Source organism: Lacerta agilis, chromosome 1 (genome assembly GCF_009819535.1).
Source record: "Lacerta agilis isolate rLacAgi1 chromosome 1, rLacAgi1.pri, whole genome shotgun sequence".
Classification (NCBI taxonomy): Eukaryota; Metazoa; Chordata; class Lepidosauria; order Squamata; family Lacertidae; genus Lacerta; species Lacerta agilis.
This window is the reverse complement of record NC_046312.1, coordinates 70,529,452-70,548,117: the sequence shown is the minus strand read 5'-3', so window position 1 is coordinate 70,548,117 and position 18,666 is coordinate 70,529,452. Positions and strand designations below refer to the sequence as shown.

Here is an 18,666-nt window from a genome sequence, read left to right as displayed (position 1 = left end):
CTCAAGGACAGCCCCACATAGACGGCATTTCAGTAACCCAGGCTGCAGGGTACCAGTGCATGGACCATAGTGGTTGGGCTATCCTGGTCCAGAAGCACCAGTAGCCTTACTAGCCAAAGCTGGTGAAAGACATTCCAAAACACTTAGGTCACCTGGGCCTCTAGTGACAGAAATGGATCCAGGAGCAGCCCCAGGCTATGAACTTGCCCTTTCCAGGGAAGTACACCACCATCCAAAGCAGGTAATTTACTAATTATCTGACTCAGGAACTGCGCACTCACAGTGCCTTTCTCTTGCTAGGATTCAGATAAAGTTTGTTGCCCCTCATCTAGCTCACCACTGAGTCCAGGCACTGGTCCATAGTAGGAATCAATTATATACACATAAATGTCTCCTTCTTTGGAGGTCTTTAAGCAGAGGCTTGACAGCCATCTGTCAGGAATACTTTGATGGTGTTTCCTGCTTGGCAGGGGGTTGGACTGGATGGCCCTTGTGGTCTCTTCCAACTCTATGATTCTATGAAATGCTGGAGGTGCAACTTGTATAGAGCTAATACTAATATAGTCATTTCCCCCACCCTTGCACTTGCCCTAAAATCATAAATCACTGGGTTTCCATAGCAACTGAAATTTTCCTGCTTGCTTTGACCATAAGATGAATAAGCCTTTTTAATTCTCCACGCCCCTCTCAATCTTCCAGATCTATCAAGAACTCCAGCTTGTATAATGCCATATATGCCTTCCAGTCTGTCCAATAAAAGTATGCAAGAAATATGGTTATTTAGGAATCTGTGTGCTGTCTTTCAGGGCTATACAGCCCTCTCAAGGAGGTTCGTATGATAAAAACATACAAATTTATCAATAAAAATAGCAATTCAACCTAAAAACAACAACCAGCAGTAAAATAGAAAATGGGACTGACTAGCAGACCAATCCAAAGCTCCAATCCACTGGGTTGGAGGAGGTTCAGGATGGAGTAGAGGCCTCTCTTTCTCCAGCCATGCGTAGCTCACCTGGCGATGAAAACCAACCAGTGAGGAGCACCCCAATGCACTTGTCCAAGCATCAAATGGGTGGAAGCTACTGCTGGCAGTATTGCTGCCAATGGAACCCCTCAAAAGGGGTTTTTGTGGGGGCGGGGGTTGCATGCTGGGCCAGCACAGGTTCTACTTCAACCTGAGCAACCCTTACTTGCATCATGTACTGTTAACAGGCCTGATCCTGGTCTCTTGGCTGCTCCAGTGGTGCTGGTGCAGTTACAGGGTCTGTCCGTCCCCAGTCAGTATGAGTACAATATGAGTAAAGTGCTTTGTTAGCTGTTCATCATTACAATATATGGAAAACCTTTGGGAGTAAGCCAGACTTAGGCAGAAGCCATCATTTCAGGGAAGGAATTCAGACTTTATGAAACCAGTGGTTAATTTTTATCCTGGAACCGATTCAGGTTCCTGGTTTGTTGCCACGGTTGTTTTGAAATTGATTATCCTTTCCTAACAATTTATTTGAGGAATGGGGGCAAGGGCTGTGTAAGAAAGGACCTCCCAGCAAATTGTCTGATGAACACTCATATTAACTGGTGCTCATACTTTAAACAGGGAGGGTGGAATCTTAATGCTGTGAGGAATAATCTCAAGCAGCCAAACTGGATGTTAAGATCTTCATTTGTGTTTCATTCTTTCATTTGTGTTTTAGATTACTGAAGTACATTGTTGGGGTTGGCCAACATGGAAAAAAGTGGCAATTTCTGAACTGGGAACACCAGTAGTAAACAATAGATTGGAATTATTTTTATTCTAATCAGTGATTAAAATTTTATTAGCGGTCTTTAAAGATATTGACAGGGCTGTTCTTCAGGGATGAGCAATCTAAAGACTTGCCTTCTTGTTTCCATAGCAACCCAGCATCTCCATCCTTTCAAAGCAACCCAGCCTGCATCATGTACTGCAGAGGTATTAGATTCAGCAGAATTACATTAACAATCAAGTGTCTTTCCATTTCCTAAATGTTTGCTGCATGAAAATGGGCTGTGCTGGCATTTAACGAAGATAAGAGAGGCAGGGAGGGGGAGGGAAGCACACTCTTCTCCTGGAAACCTCTAATTTTTAGACTAATGATATTTCTCTCTTAGATTTGGATTGTTCATAATTCATCAAAAAGGAGCATTTTGCCCTTTTTAGACATTGTGTGTCTCTGAAAAATCCTAACAATGAGAAAATACTTTGTATTTTGACCAGCTTACAGAATCAGTGTTTGTTGTATGTTTGCTTCAACAGATTGTGCATGTCTTACATTAACAATGTGGTCAAGGTCTCAGTTAAAGGATACACTGGCAGAACTCATTCTAGAACCCCTTATGTATGCAAATCATGCTTATGCTCAGAAATGCAGCTATACTCAGCTGCAGGACCTTTCATCTTCCCATCCCCTGTACTCTTCTGTACATGCTAATCCTTCTACTGTTAAGTAATGTAAGTCACTCAGGCCCACCCGTCTCCCTCTAATTGCTAGCACCAACCTCTGTCAGCTTTGGTCATGCTTCATCTTTCTATGTGATATTATGTAAGACTGGCTAGCACACCTTTTGACAATGAATTCTGTGTTGTGTGAAGAAGATCGTTCCTGTACATTTCAGAAGTGTAGCTGTGTTGCAGCAGAAAACAACCAAGAGCCCTGTGGCACCTTAAAGGGCAAATTTGGGAGACTACAGTAAACGAGGTAAAGGGACCCCTGACCATTAGGTCCAGTCGCAAACGACTCTGGGGTTGCGGCGCTCATCTCGCTTTACTGGCTGAGGGAGCCAGCGTACAGCTTCCGGGTCATGTGGCCAGCATGACTAAGCCGCTTCTGGCGAACCAGAGCAGTGCATGGAAATGCTGTTTACCTTCTTGCTGGAGCGGTACCTATTTATCTACTTGCACTTTGACGTGCTTTCGAACTGCTAGGTTGGCAGGAGCAGGGACTGAGTAACAGGAGCTCACCCCATTGCAGGGATTTGAACCGCCGACCTTCTGATAGGCAAGCCCTGGGCTCTTTGGTTTAACCCACAGTGCCACCTGCGTCCCTTTACAGTAAACTAACTGCAGTCTAATAATAAAGTTGACTGCAGCCTCCACAAGGATATGCCTTAATACATATATTAGGCTTTAAAAGGCCACAATACTCTTTGTTGTTCTTTGAAAATGTTATATTTAGATGAAAGTACTTCTTTTATTCTTGAAGTGGTCAACATTCCAACTCAGTGGATGAGGATAATAATCAAAAACTGATTTTAGATTATTTAGAATGTTTTTTTTCCTACGCATGGACTCAAATGTTATTGTATTGTTACCCAGTATCGGTAAAATAAAAAACCTTGCTCTCTCTAGGTATAAAGGAGGGGTATGCAGCCACGGTCTCTCCATTTAAAAATACAGGAGCTCTGGTTTGCAGTAATCTTTAGGGGGTCATAGTAGATTCTTGCTATTGTTCCATTTTACAGCTGGGAAGGCTTGTTGGTTCAGAGTATAATTTATGTAGTAGTAAACCAGCCATTCTGAAGGAAATACAGACACTCCGCTTGTTCTAATCAGCAAAAAAGGTTTGTGGAGGGAGGAGAGGAGAGATTATGGTTCTCCTGCATCACATCTAGTTTGGCTGTAACATTTAACATGTTACAGGGCATTAAGTTCCAAGATATGCAGAACCTTTTTTCAATTCATGTATTATTCAGCTCACATTTGAAGAACTGGAGTAGCAACATGGAACTGGTTCAGACATAAAAGGACCACCCGGTGAGGTAGATGCTATTGTTAGTACGGAACACTTTCCCACATCCCCATTCTTTTTTGAGGTATAGAATGATTCAGTAGTTTATTTCAGCTATACACGTGAAACCAGGTTTTTTTGTGTGTGTTCTGCTCCATCAAGGCTAATAGTGCCAGAAATCCACCGAGAAAACCTATTAATGCCCCATAACATGTTAAATGTTACAGCCAAATTAGATGTGATGCAGGATGAACCATAATTTTTACTCATTGCTTACCTTCAACAGCAAGAAGTTCCCATCTTGGTTTACAAAATGTGTCAATTTGGATCTTTCTCTTTGGGGCTTTCAACCCGCCTCCAAGTGAATAGCAACCATGGAAGGAGAAACCACGTATATGTGAGAGACAATTTACAAATAAATAAGATCAAAACTACAATGATTGAGGGAGGATTTGCTTGCCTGTTTGAGCCTGCAAAGGTGGTAGCAGAAGGTTATTAAGAACATGGTGTAGACGGAGAGGCATATTCCTTCCTCCTTTCTCTTTTTGCATCTGCAAAGAAATCAGAAGTTTCTCCTTCTAGTTTTCAACTAACCCAAAGTACTTGGGAAACCATGGTTTGTTTAACTAAGGGCCATTTGCAGGCCATGGAAGTCAGCAAATTGAGCAGGAAAAAAGTCCTTAGTGGTGGCTTACTTTCACAAGAAACAGTAGTGCATTTTTTAAAAAACAAAATATTCTGCTACTGCTTGTAGCAATGGAGCTGGCAGACTGGTGTCTTGGTAGGCCATGATGTTCTCAAAAAATGTTTTGGGAAAGGCAACCATGTCTTGACACAGTATTATTTCAGAGGCATTGTGTGCGGAAGGGTGGAGGGACAGAAAAATGGCTGCTCTCACAAAGGGCAGGGATCTAATATGCTCACTCTTAGGGTTGGGTATTTTCCCAAAGACTGGGGAAATATCCCACAAGCTTAAATACTAATTTTTAATATTAACTTGAAAGTTTTAGGTCAACGATTTGAGCGTGTAGTTTTAGATCTGACTATTAGAATACTTAGGATACTTTTTCTGTGTCTGAATACTGAGCTAAATAGAGAACTTGTTTTCCCAGAGCAGTAGCCTACTTGATATCTCACTGTTATTGCTTAAGTGTGATTCAGTTACACTGGCATAAGTTTAAAAGAAAGAGTATCGCTCCATTTGTGAAAGCATTTTTCTTTGATTGTCGCTGCCAAAAGGAGCACAGTAATACCAGAAATAGTTTCCAGAAAACTGAGCTGCGACTTTTCAGACTTTTTGGCGTCAACCCCTTTTATAAGGCTGAGAATTTTGTACTGAATTTCAGAGACCTAAATATCACCAGCAAACGCGGTTCTTCATCTGCAACAGGAAAAATAACTGATATGTAAGAGATACTTAGAGGATAATGGAATGTTGCATGTACAGTACAAATATCACCAGCAAACGCGGTTCTTCTTCTGCAACAGGAAAACTAAATGATATGTAAGAGATACTTAGAGGATAATGGAATGTTGCATGTACAGTACAAAGTTGGATCTAGACCTTAAAGTTCACATTATGATTCCCTTCTTGAGTACAGTGGTACCTTGGTTTACGAACTTAATCCATTCCGGAATTCCATTCTTAAACCAAGGCGAGCAGTGGGGGACTCAATTTACAAATGGAACACACTCAACAGGAAGCGGAACATGTTCTGCTTCCAAGGCAAAGTTCACAAACCAAAACACCTATTTCCGGGTTTGCTGCGTTCTTAGTTCAAGTTGTTCATAAACTAAGCTGTTCTTAAACCCAAGGTACCACTGTAATCTGTAATGAAAATATTAGGTCATTTGCAACCCCTATCTCCTCATTTTTAATTCCCAGTCTATGCTCTTGTAGAATAAAGTGATGGCACAACAGCCCGATTCTGTGCATGTTTACTTGGAAATTATTTTGAGAAAAGGCTATAGCTGGGCATGCAGATGGTTTCATGTTCAATTCCCAGCATTTCCAGATGGAGCCACTGCCAGTCAGTGTAAAGAATTGTGAGCTAGTTGGGCCAGTGGTTTGATTCCATATACAGCAGCTTCTTATGTTCTTAAGCAACTACCACTGAAACATATCCATTGCTCTGCAAGGCTGTTGCTGATTGCTAAATTGATGACCTCAGGAATAGCGGTGTTGTATTAGTTGCTTTAACGCTCTGATTACAACATGTCTTCTTTTCTTGTAGGTAGCCAGTGTTTCTCCTGGGGTTGGAATGAACATGGGATGTGTGGCAACGGAACAGAAGCCAATGTTTATGTCCCTCAGCCTGTTGGGACTTTGAGTTCTGCAAAGCTGCTTTTGATTGGATGCGGAGCTGGACATTCCATGGCATATTGTCATTTACCATGCTTCAACCTTCCACCGTAGAAATGTCAGCACAATTTCAAGTACTATAATCGTCGGTGTACTAATATTTATATACAGCTAACCAAGGTTGTGAAAATTACTGGGGAAACCGGGTGCTGGTTTAGAAGCAAACGAAAGGAACTTGTCCTGTAATACTCTTTAAAAACCTAACCAATAACAATGCACTGAAATAAAATATTTCCTGGTGAAAGTAGGCTAAAATCCAGGGAAATTAGTCAAGGAACTATACTCGGTTACTAACTCAAGTCTCATTAATTTCTATGGGAGATGGTAATGCCCAACATTTGTTAGATTGCACTCATATATATGTTTTTTTCTTGCTTTTTTAAAAAAAGGGATAGGATGCTTTTTCTGTGGGGGGGGGGATAGGAAAACATGTCTGCTGAAATGAAACAGGATGTGCAGCTTTGATTGCATTATTATCAGAAAGGGAGAAAAACTTGTCTATATCAAATTTTTCCACTTACCTTTTCCCTAACTTAAAGGTAAAGGGACCCCTGACCATTAGGTCCAGTCGTGCCCGACTGGGTTTGTGGAGCTCATCTTGCGTTACTGGCCGAGGGAGCCGGCGTACAGCTTCCGGGTCATGTGGCCAGCATGACAAAGCCGCTTCTGGCGAACCAGAGCAGCGCACGGAAACACCGTTTACCTTCCCGCCATTTGCCTTCTACTTGCACTTTGACGTGCTTTCGAACTGCTAGGTGGGCAGGAGCCGGGACCGAGCAAGGGAGCTCACCCTGTTGCAGGGATTCGAACTGCCAACCTTCTGGTCAGCAAGCCTAGGCTCTGTGGTTTAACCCACAGTGCCACCCGCATCCCTAACTCCCCCCCCCCCATATATGTTGTAACCTTTTTGCTTTTAACAGCTTGAGCAGTTTGTGCCATCAGCAAATCTGGCCACTTGAGTGCTCACCCACAACTCCAGAACATTCATGAAAACATAAAAAAGCGCTGGTCCCTTGGTGGATTCCATTTCTTGAGTCTTTTCATTGTCACAATCATTCATTTATCCCTGCTCTCTGCTTCCTGTTCATGCCTGCCTTTTAGCTCATGCCTGCTAAGATTGCTCAGGAGTCTTTGCTGATGTTGCACAGTGATCACCCAAATCTCCATGCCTATTGACACTCTCAAATAATTGTCAAAGGTTAGTGAGTCAGGACTTACCTTTGCAGAAGTCACATTGGTTCTTCTTCAGCAAGGCTTATTCTTATATATGCTGGGTAATTTTATCTTGAATATTGCTGATGTGAAGATAATCGTATTACAGCTTCTGGGATCCAGCCAGATCCTTTTTATAAAAAATGGTATTAAATTGGCCATTTCCCAGTCCTCGGGTACAGGCATAATTTACAAATTTTCATTAGAAGCTCTGCATCTTCGTATTTTAATTCTCCGAGAACTGTCGAGTAGATGCCATCTGGATTGAGTAACTTTGTTCATTTTTAGTTCATCAATAAGTTCTAGAACTTTGTTACCAGTTCTTTAGACGCCTTTCCTAAGAAGGTTAGTTAAGACACAGGAATATGCCTACGGAGGGCTTTGAAGTTGAGGCCAATGAGTTTTGTCCTAGATCAGGAATTCGGGAGAAGTGCCATACTGTTTAAATAGTGACAATTTTGTTGGGAGAGTTTTGGAAAAAGGTGTGGGGCTTGATGTGTAAGAAAAGGAGGCCAGAGAGGTAAAAGCTGCAGTAGTCTAGACAGAGGATCCCAAAAACAAAGAAAAGAGCTTTCACCAAAGGAGTGGAGAGGCAGGGGTACAGTTTCACAGAATTGTACAAGGAGAAGTGGTAAAGAGGGTAACGAATCTATTGCATTCTGTGAAAATTGTATAGTGATCTCCTTTCTTTTTCTCCTTTGCACTGTTCCGGGTGTTCTCTCTATCCCCCTGAGCAGACTTTGAGAGGGTGAAGGGGAGAAAGTCCTATGGTGCTAGCAGGAATCCTTGTGCTGACGTCTGCTAGTACAACAGTTTAGTTGAAGGTGATTAATGCATTGCAATGGGGTGCACAAAGTAACTAAATCCAGTGTCAAAATTGCCATGGATCTCTATGAACGCTGGAGTCTACAGAAAACTGAATATCGCTGGAAGGTGAGATAACAAACTGTCAATCAGGTCTTCACCACTGAACATGATACGGCTTTCTACCATAAGAATCCTACCTCGTTAGGTAAATAGTATCAGGTGACAAGGATGTACTACAACGTAACGAAAGACTGAACAAGCAGCAGTGCAACTGATTATAAACATTAGTATTATGATTTGACAGCAAAGTGGCATCTTGTGACTTTCCCAGCAGTGATGCTGGGGAAAAGGTTTCATCTAATAAAGTATATTTCAATAAAAACAACTCTAGAGGTGACCTCTAGCCCAGAGGACTTCAAGCCGGGGGACGGGGGGATGGGGACAGAATCTCACTTAGATTCTTTTGGACAGTGCAAAGTTGGGTGCTCTTGGTATTATCCATGTAGGCAAAGCATGCACTAAGCTGTAGCCTGCTAGAACGATTTATTGAATCAAAGTGAAAGCTGTAATATTGCATTTATGTATATATGTGTCTGTGTATGTTTTCAAAACACTCATATCTTGCCCTTTCTAGTAAAAGACATAGCATTTTTGTGCATAGCAGTTACATAGATTCATACAGTTGGAAGGGATGCCCCTAAGTCATTACCTGCAGGCTGTGCACCCTAAATCTGTGGTACCCAAAACAAAGATCTCTACCCTTTTTTTGGGGGGGGGGGTGGAAGGTGTAAGGGAAACTCCAAGGAAGAAAATATAATATTCTCCTTAGACAGTTTAGTTGGGTAACTTTCTGTGGTTTTTGAAATACCTTGGATATTTATGTACCTCTCTTCATGATGAGATAAGGACACCCCTTTCTATTTGAAGTCATTTGTCATCACAAAACCTTTCTGCAGCACTAATAATCACACTTGTTTCTGGGGAGGGGGCAGAGAGAGTAACAGCATAGTCCTAACTATGTCTACTCAGTTCTGTTTAATTTAATGAGGTTTACTAGTCCAACTCTGCTTTTGTATACCAATAGTCTGTGTGACTGTTTCCCTCTCCCTGCCTCTACTGGTTACAAAAGATACTACAAAAATGCATTGAGTCTCTAGTACTTAATTCACATTAAGAACCTGACCTTATTAAAGGCTTGCTTTTGCTTGGGTAAGTGCGGACTGTGAAATGCTGTCAGTCAGAAAGTAGCAGGTAGGATGGTTTGTTTGAAATAAAAAAAAACCTATTGCTTTATTTGGAGCGGTGAGGAGAAAAGAAGGGCAACCATCACATGAGTGTTGCCTTGGGGCACTTTCATCCTATATACTTCAGTGCTCAGCTTAATTCTGAGTTTTCTTGCTTTATCTCTGCTCTGTTTCCTTTGAGTCCTGGCATGTTCATTTGTCCTAACAACCATTCCTTTCAGTGATCGTATTTTCTTTGTGCCAGTGAAACTTTAAAGAGAGCGAGAGCGAGAGCGAGAGCGAGAGCAATTTATATGAAAAATCATTTTCTCCTAGATTAATGGCCATTACGCTTGACTCTTATCACAGTGTCATTAGCTAGAATCTTTTCGGGAGTGAAAGAATAAAAGAAACCACTTTCCTGACTGGCTTTTGCAGAATTATCCCACCATACATCATGTGTCACACCAGTTCATGGAAGATACAATGGGTTTGCTGCTTAAAGATGCCAAGGTTGTTAATCTGTTACATGTAGCTACCGTGTCCAATTTTATATCTTTCTAAAACTCAGTGGATCACCTGCGCCTCATATACTAGAAGGGTGAGACTTGGGGATCATTTAGTTTAGATGGAGTAGATTCTGTTGGAAATACACCCTCCCACCTCTTAAAATGATGTGCAGTTTCTGAAATTCACTAGCCTAATAATAATTCAGGATTCTTTAGAATTTGATATTCTGTTGTAGGACTTCAATTGAGAATGTTATCACCACTCTACACAGATCACTTGTGGCTTTAAAGTTGCTGTTACTCATATTGTTATCCTCTTCCTAGACAGGGTAGAGAAAGGTTGCCACACAAACCCTTTTCTGAAGATCATGCATGGATTTCCTGAAACCTAAGCACAAATCAATATGCTAGTTTTGATAAGGAAAGTCTTTGTGGCTTTGGGTTGACTTCATCAAGTGATTTCCCCTGCTGCTCTATCCCATCATGATCTCTAATTTTGAAACTGGCCTCTTGACTGTACCATCTGTTATCCATAACCTTATAACAAATCCATGTTCTTCTGTGATTGATCTTGGAGCCTGTTCCAACTTAAGTTCAAGCGCGTCGTGCTTCTACACATACACCCGCTGTAATGTGGGACTCATGGCTATCACTCACCATAAATCATTGGGAGGGGGGAGGCCTATGGATCTCACAATGGATGAGAGCGCCATTAGTTCCCATTTTGCATGTTAACTTCAGAAATGAGGGAAAGAAAAGTGTGACCAATTCATGCTTTCTGCTTTCTCCACTCCATTAAATGTTAGAACCGGGCAACTAAGATGATAATAACTGGAAAAAGCATATCTCCTATTATATCTGAATGGACTGAGAAAATTTGGTTCATAGTAAATATGATTAAGCTAACTTATTGCAAAGGAATACCTATAAACCAAGTTTATTCTACAACATTTCCTGTTCAAATATATACTTCTCATACCAACCAGTAGTTCCAGAAGTCTTATTTTCTTCCTGAGATGTTTGGTAGAGGTATTCAAACAGTGAATTTGTAACCCTTGAAGAAATACCTTGCGTGGAATGTTCAAACTACGAGAATGATGTTGACAAGCAATCTCTGTATCTTACTCTTTGAATCCCAAATGAAATATTATAGCTCCCCCCATGAGTCTCGGTTACTACCCTTAATATCTGACAGCTTTAGACATAACTCACTACTCCTTCCTCCTGGGCCGTGTTCAGAAAGTGGTGGTGGGGGATGAGTGTTCAGACCCCTGGGCTCTCACTTGTGGGGTGCCTCATGGTTCTGTCCTCTCCCCCATGCTTTTCAACATCTACATGCAGCCGCTGGGAGAGATCATCAGGGGGTTTGGGCTGGGTGTTCATCAGTATGCGGATGATACCCAGCTCTACCTCTCTTTCAAAACAGAACCAGTGAAGGCGGTGAAGGTCCTGTGTGAGTGTCTGGAGGCTGTTGGAGGATGGATGGCAGCTAACAGATTGAGGTTGAATCCTGACCAGAAGTACTGTTCTTGGGGGACAGGAAGCGGGCAGGTGTGGAGGACTCTCTGGTCCTGAATGGGGTGACTGTGCCCCTGAAGGACCAGGTGCGCAGCCTGGGAGTCATTTTGGACTCACAGCTGTCCATGGAGGCACAGGTTAATTCTTTGTCCAGGGCAGCTGTCTACCAGCTCCATCTGGTATGCAGGCTGAGACCCTACCTGCCCCCCAGACTGTCTCGCCAGAGTGGTGCATGCTCTAGTTATCTCTCACTTGCGTTTCTGCAATGCACTCTATGTGGGGCTACCTTTGAAGGTGACCCAGAAACTTCAACTAATCCAGAATGCGGCAGCTAGACTGGTGACTGGGAGCGGCCGCCGAGACCACATAACACCAGTCTTGAAAGACCTACATTGGCTACTAGTACATTTCTGAGCACAATTCAAAGTGTTGGTGCTGACCTTTAAAGCCCTAAACGGCCTTGGTCCAGTATACCTGAAGGAGCGTCTCCACCCCCATCGTTCTGCCCAGACACTGAGGTCCAGTGCCGAGGGCCTTCTGGCGGTTCCCTTGCTGCGAGAAGCCCTGTGGAACACCCTTCCCACCAGATGTCAAAGAGAAAAAAAACTACCAGACTTTTAGAGGACATCTGAAAGCAGCCCTGTTTAGTGAAGCTTTTAATGTTTAATAGATTATTGTATTTTAATATTCTGTTGGAAGTCTCCCAGAGTGGCTGGAGAAACTCAGCCAGATGGGTGGGGTATAAATAATAAATTATTATTATTATTCCTAAAATTATTTTGCTCTTGATACCCTTTAAAGACTTACATGACATGGGTTGCTGTTGTAAAGTGGAGAATTTAAGTGAACCACAGAAGAAAACCCAACTTCACATTATCATCTAAAAAGCCAAACTTTTATTATTAAAGGGGAAAGAAGAGAGGGAGCAAAAGAGACCTACATAACTCTACGTCATACCTTCCATTTGTTATATTTATCAGTGTCGTGAAGACTGTAGACACAAGTTGTATCAAGGATTTGGGGGAACCAGTTGATGATGCACTCACCAATTTTGCCATTTTAGAAGCAAATCAAAATCAAGCTGCTTTTATATTTCCACTGGGAGTCTTCTATTTATTCATGATTTCAGAAGTGTATCTGGAAACCTCTGATCATTTTAGAAAAGAATTCTGATTTACACTGTACAGCAGGCATTGAAACCATGATACAAAATTTATTTCATGCTAGGATTTGCTTTGCATAACATTGTGCATGCATTTTACTCAGAAGTTCTAAATTGCATACAATGCCATCATTTTGTTTCTTAAACTCTGAGACAAGCTTACACTTGAGTAGCTTCCTGATTTGTATACTGTAAATCCCAGATTTTCTGATTTTTCTGATTTTAAAAACAACAAACATTTTTTTGTGTTTTGTTAAATTCATCACTGATTACGTAATGTGAACAATTTGCCATGATGGGTCTTCACATTGGATCTATACACCAATAAAATACAACATAACCGGAGCTGGAAAATAAGTCTAGACCAGCTGTTACCATCAGGTCCAAGAGTTGGTCCCATGTTTCACAAGCATGCCAACAAAAAACAGACAGGAACAGAAAGTTGTTTGTACAGTTTACACAATTCTAGTTGAATGAAAAGTTCTTGTTTTTTTTCATGTTAATGTGATGTATTTATGAAGGCTTGGTCAATATGACCGCCTGATTCCACTTTTAAAACCATTAACTCTTTTTATCTTGTATACAAAAAGAAGCAATCCATAGCAAAGGAATGTACGGTTTTAGAACATTTTACAGTTTGGCTACAACAATGTATGTAAAAGTAAAGAGCTTTGAAAGAAAATAGATCACTTTGCCTCCCACCCCTCCTTTAAAGTTACTCATACAATTGCAGGTTTTTTTTCATGCAATTCATGCTATGGAACAAGAAAAAAAATATCTATCATTTGTTACATTTTGGCCATAGAAAAAGCCTGCAAATCTACTTATATCTGTGAAACCACATAGAATCATCCTGCAAACTTGCATGGAGTGAGATTACATTTGTCCAAATGAGGAGGTCTTCTATGCCTGCACAGTTCCACCCAGACGTTTATAAGCCATCATTGTCCATCTCGTTCTCTCCATGTCAAGTCACTTTGACTGCCTCTGTTGGCATATATTTAGCAATGACAGGACTTTCTTTGCAAAGATCTGCATGTAAAGAATATAATCAATACTTGAGCTTCTCTCCTGCGCTTTTCAAATCAAGCTGGGTGTTTTAAAGGAAGGAGGACTAAGGTGGAAAGAGCTACATGCAGAGGCAGCCAGTTTTCTTCTCCGCCAGTACTTTTTCCCATGCAGCCAGCCAGCCAGCTAGAGACCTCTCTACAGTGTATCTTATTGCTTTCAACATAGAATAGGCGCCCATGCAAAGTTTCATCCTACTGCGTGTGTTTTGCTCAAACTCCTGCAGGGTTCCTATGGCTCAAAAATATCCTGAGTAAAGCAAAATCTTCAATCGTTGGCAAGTTTCAGCATTGGCCTGAATGCCTAACCCATTCCATAAGAGCCAGTGGATCCACCATTAGCCAAGAAAAAGCACATACCAGCCTGATGCAACCTTAGATAGAGGAAACTACATGATGCATCCACCTTGTTGTCTTATGTTCCAATATCATGCAGTGTTATGGCCCGCCAAAGCTACTAATGCCCACCTAGTGTCATCTCAGCACTACCGATCAAGGATGTTGTCAGTGTAAGCGTTACTAAAACCAGTAGTAACACCGTCCCCATGAGATGCTACCGAGAGACAGACCGCTTCAATCATCATCACCATTTGCATTATATTGTGACAGCACATAGGTCAATTGGAAAGAATAGCATTTCTTTTTCTTTCTTTTTTCTTTCTTTTTTTTAGTATTATGATTTAGACCATTCTCTGCTACTGATCCATGCTACAAAATGGATGGAATGGGAGACCAAGAATGTCTCGTTGGGCTAGGAGAATTGTAGGGTGCAGGCTTTGAGGATAATCCTACCGCTTTTCCACTTATGCCAGCTATGCTGTTAAGACTCCGTGACATTTCATAACCTTCATTTAAAAAGAAAAAAATAAATGCAAAAATACAGCATTGGATCAACAACAGAATGGTCAACAAAGTAGCCAGATCAGTAGCATCCTCATGCTTCCACATGCTGAGAGTAGTATCCCTTGCAACATGACCATGTCAGAAGCAATCAGAAAATGGTGGAGAGGGGAAATAACCTCCTTTCCCTTGGATGGAAACCCTCTACTATAATGTAGGCAATGCCATAAAGCAGCTGGAAGAAATAAATATCCCATGTTCTATATAGCTACATATCACATTATCTGAAGGTTGGGACCCCTAAAAAGATGTCTTTATAACATAAAAAGCCCATACGAAAGCAAGAGCAGTTATTATGTTGCTATAGAGATACTACTCAGTTTGTTTACCAGTATTGTTGCATGCATTTGTTTTCCTTTCCCCTCTGCCAGTTTTTAGACATGCACAAAACAGCTCAGCAAATTATAGACAGTAAGACAATCTAGGAAATGAAATTTGGTTGGAACACAAAAGGTATATATATACACACCCTCCCACCCCTCAAACAGGCCAACAATATGCTGACATTTTATACTTCTTTAGTTAGCTGGCTGTACTTTCACTCAACAGGCAGAGCCTGGTTCTTGTTGTGGTGCATCATGGGAACTACATTTAAAAAAAAAAAAATCCCCAGTGAGATGATAATTTGCAGAAGTCTCAGAATACACTGAAGCAAGAACCAAAAAAGAAGAAGACTCCAGTTGAATGAAAGTAGCCAACACCTATCCAATACAGAATCAGATATAAAACACTTTGCTACAAAGGGAATTTTCAGCAGAGATACTTTCACATGAAAGTACAATTATCCTACTATATCTTATCATCAATAGGCTTTGAAGTTAGAATTACAGCTGCTCTATTTCTACAACTGGCATTTATTCATAGTCTCCCCCTACTGACATGCAATACATCCTACAGTTTCTGTAGAGTACGATCCTGTGCCATGGATTTCACCCTACCATATTTGCAGTTGGTCAATATGCAGTGTTACACTCTGTAGCCACAATTCATTGTTGTTGTTGTTTTGGTGGGGGACACCCAAAACTTGGCATGCTCTTATATGGGAACATACCACAGAGTATTCAGCAACCATTCACAGAAAGCTCCACAGGCACATTGGAGCCTCCGTCCACATGCTGGAGTTATCAGACCAGGGCGTATGTATACTACACTGAAATGGATTTAAATGATATGTTTTACGTATCTAAGCATGTGCTTGATAATCTCTTAGGGTGCGTATTAATTTGTTTGCATTTTCACCATCATCAGTTCATCCGCTTAAATAAACCATGGTCTGCTTCCCTCTCCGTGTGTGTGTGTGTGTGTGTGTGTGTATGCTCTTGTTTTTATTTCAGTAGTAGGTGCAGTCTATACGGTCATAAAAGTTTTGTGAAAATATTCAGGGAGATTGGCAACAGGCCACAATAACGAATGCTAACTGTGGTCAAGGCAAAGGAACATGGGAGCAAAAGGAGAGCATAACACTGTCTTCATGAAGTGGTAGCCATTCTACTGAGTTATGAAAGCTGAATGGGCTAGAGTTTAATGTTATGTGCTGTATATGGATAAGAGATGGCCAAACAATTGTCTTAAGATGCCCGCACTTTCTAAATAGCTGTCATTCCTGGATTATTCCTATCAGTGAGTCTCTCACATTCCTTGGGGAAGAAACTGGAATAGATTAAGGATACTGCTAACTACTCCCTATTGGCACTTGTTGAAATAAACCAACATGGAAGACTAAGCTGCTTGACACTATCACACATATTGTTTCAATTTTGCTTCCCTCCCCATTCAGTGGTTCCCAAACTGGTACCTGTACCCTTAGGGGCACATGAGCACCCTAAAACAACAAAACGTATCATGCCAAGAGATCGCTCCTTGCATGACATTTGTTAAAGGCCTCTACAAGTGACCTACAAGTGACCTTCTGGAAATTCTGCTGAGCATGTTTGAATTGCCTCCTCCTCTCTGCCTGCCACACATGAAATGGGGGTACAGAAGATAGAGAAGGCGGGAGCTTAAAGAGGTTTTGTAGCAGGTGAAAGAGTTGGAACCATGTTGTCCCACAGCAATTGCAATAGGAAGGTGGAAAGAAGATTGAGCTGTGAAGCCTTGTATGGCAGCTAAGGTCTTGGGGGCTGGTGCAGGTGGATGTTAGATTTGCACACTAGATGAAATGATTTGCAAAGGGCACACAGATTAAAGAGTTTGGGAACCACTGTTCCTAGCCCAGATTAGTAACTTAAAATGCAGGCATCAGGCTGTTATTGTAGCACAAGAAGCCACTATCTGAAACAACCTCACTACTTATCAGTAAGTACTTTATCTCTTAAACTATGTTACTATCTATGTGATTACAGGACCTCATCTACATACCCTTTCTTATTCCTCCATCAGGCGGGCAGGGATATTCCCCGGTTGATAAGAGGAAGCAAGGTCCATATCTCTCCCGAGTGCCAGAACGGGTAAAGGGCAGGCCTTCCTCGGGTGACATAGCCTGGTCTATGTGGGGGCAGTCTTCATTTGCCAGCGCCGCCTTGGCCACCTCCCCATTCAGTTTCGAATCTTCAAACATATAAGCAGAAGGCTATTGAAACACTAATAATGGTTTGATCAGAATGAAATCTGTTGGTAGGGTTCAACAGCTAAAAGGTGAGATAGAAAAAGGAAAAAAAAGTAGCACATTTGCCCTAGGTATGTTGGAGGTGTGCAGCGCACCAAATGAAATTTCTTTCTTTCTTTTTTTGAAAAGGAAAAGAGTGAAAGGGGAAAACAGAATGTTAGCTTGTTAGAAACAGGGTAGCTTTGGCTCCTAGCTCTGTGAGCAGGTCTGTAATTAGAAACGTGATTATATTTAGCATGAAGGAAGATGGCACCCAAATTATCTGTTTTTCAAGAACTTCCTAGAACTCACAACCCTTTGGAGACTGGCACTGATGATGATTCTTTTTTTGTGTGTGGCATTCTAGCTTTGCTGATTTATACCTGTTGTGGTGCATTTCTCAGGAAATAATCCTTACACAAGTTGCTTCTGATTTGTTTCCATTTTGGTTTACACAAAATGGTGGCACACATTTAAGACAGATGCACACAGAGGACACAATGGAATATGACAGCAGAACATGGATTCTTTACAATAAAAATCCATTTGCTGAAGTTGTCTTCAAAGACATACTTTTTTTTGCCTTTTGCAACGGCAGCACAGGATGCTATGTATCTCAAGATAATCAAGCAGCTGATGGGATTTGAAAACAAACGTACATTGCAGATGATAATAGATGGCTTTTAAATGTGTCCATTTCAATCAACATGTTTCCATGAGAACAGACTTTTTCCTCTGTGTGACTTGCTTCACAATCTCAAAGCAGTTTAAAGTGCTCTTCTAACATTTTAAAGTGCAAAGGATATATTGAATATATACTTGGAATATGGCAGTTGGGATATTTTGGCCATAGGGGGATCACCAGGCATTAATGTAAACCCTTTGTTTTGAGTGGCGTAGCACAGATAGCTGCAGCATTCAAAGCCTCGGTTGCACAATGCTTATTACATAAAGATAATTGGACAGACATGGCAGGTGATCCTATAGAGTTTAAATTAAAGGGGCAGTGTATATAGAACAATGATTCTCATGACAGGTGTCAACAATCAATATACCTTGCTCGAGACACTTCGTAGCTTTCACTAGCTCACAGATCGTGATTAATAAAATCAATCCAGAAGGATAAAAGAGAGCGCAGAACAATCAAAGATATCTGATATGAATTAACTAGCCAACCATTCTTGCTCTTTATAATTTGAAGAGCAGGATGTACATAAACAGCATTGTAAGGTTTCTTCTTGTGCCCTTAGTTCTATTCTTACAAACAGCTCTTTAATAATGCTTTAGAGATGAAGGGGAGTTCTGAATCCACTTAGGCAAATCTGCTCCACTTCACTGTGGGGAGGAGTTGCGGCAGACCACATGGCCACCCACTCCTCTCCGGGGCCGAGGGGACAAAGTCCCGTGTCACCCGGAGGTTCCCTGCCACATCATCAACCAGCCAGACAATCCGCTGGCTGGGGAGGCATGGCCAGGTCCCATTTAAACCGAGCTGCGAGCTGGAGAGCTTCCTCTCTGCTCGCTTCCTCAATCTCCCTCCTTCCCTCCTTAATTTGCAGGTGTCAATATTGGCCTTGCT

General features: G+C 41.5%; 2 protein-coding genes across 7 annotated transcripts in view; one reads left to right on the top strand and one right to left on the bottom strand.

The window, feature by feature from the left end:
• Positions 1–6,474, top strand: part of SERGEF (secretion regulating guanine nucleotide exchange factor) — a 101,162-nt gene extending 94,688 nt beyond the window's left edge. For both annotated transcript variants that reach the window (XM_033153929.1, XM_033153937.1), the window contains exon 11: positions 5,978–6,474. In XM_033153929.1, the coding sequence (XP_033009820.1) occupies positions 5,978–6,159 (182 nt within the window). In that variant the 3' untranslated portion in view covers positions 6,160–6,474. The remainder of the gene's footprint in view (positions 1–5,977) is intronic.
• A 6,312-nt stretch (positions 6,475–12,786) lies between these two features.
• KCNC1 (potassium voltage-gated channel subfamily C member 1) overlaps positions 12,787–18,666 on the bottom strand; it is a 112,178-nt gene continuing 106,298 nt past the window's right edge. The window contains exons 3-5 of one of the 5 annotated variants that reach the window (XM_033153884.1): positions 16,862–17,050; positions 14,396–14,448; positions 12,787–13,568 (exon numbers count right to left, since the gene is read on the bottom strand). In XM_033153884.1, coding sequence (XP_033009775.1) covers positions 13,509–13,568; positions 14,396–14,448; positions 16,862–17,050 — 302 coding nt within the window. In that variant the 3' untranslated portion in view covers positions 12,787–13,508. Of the gene's footprint in view, positions 14,449–16,861; positions 17,051–18,666 lie in introns of all 5 variants that reach the window. The other 4 variants (XM_033153916.1, XM_033153892.1, XM_033153900.1 and 1 more) reach the window with 4 other exon arrangements.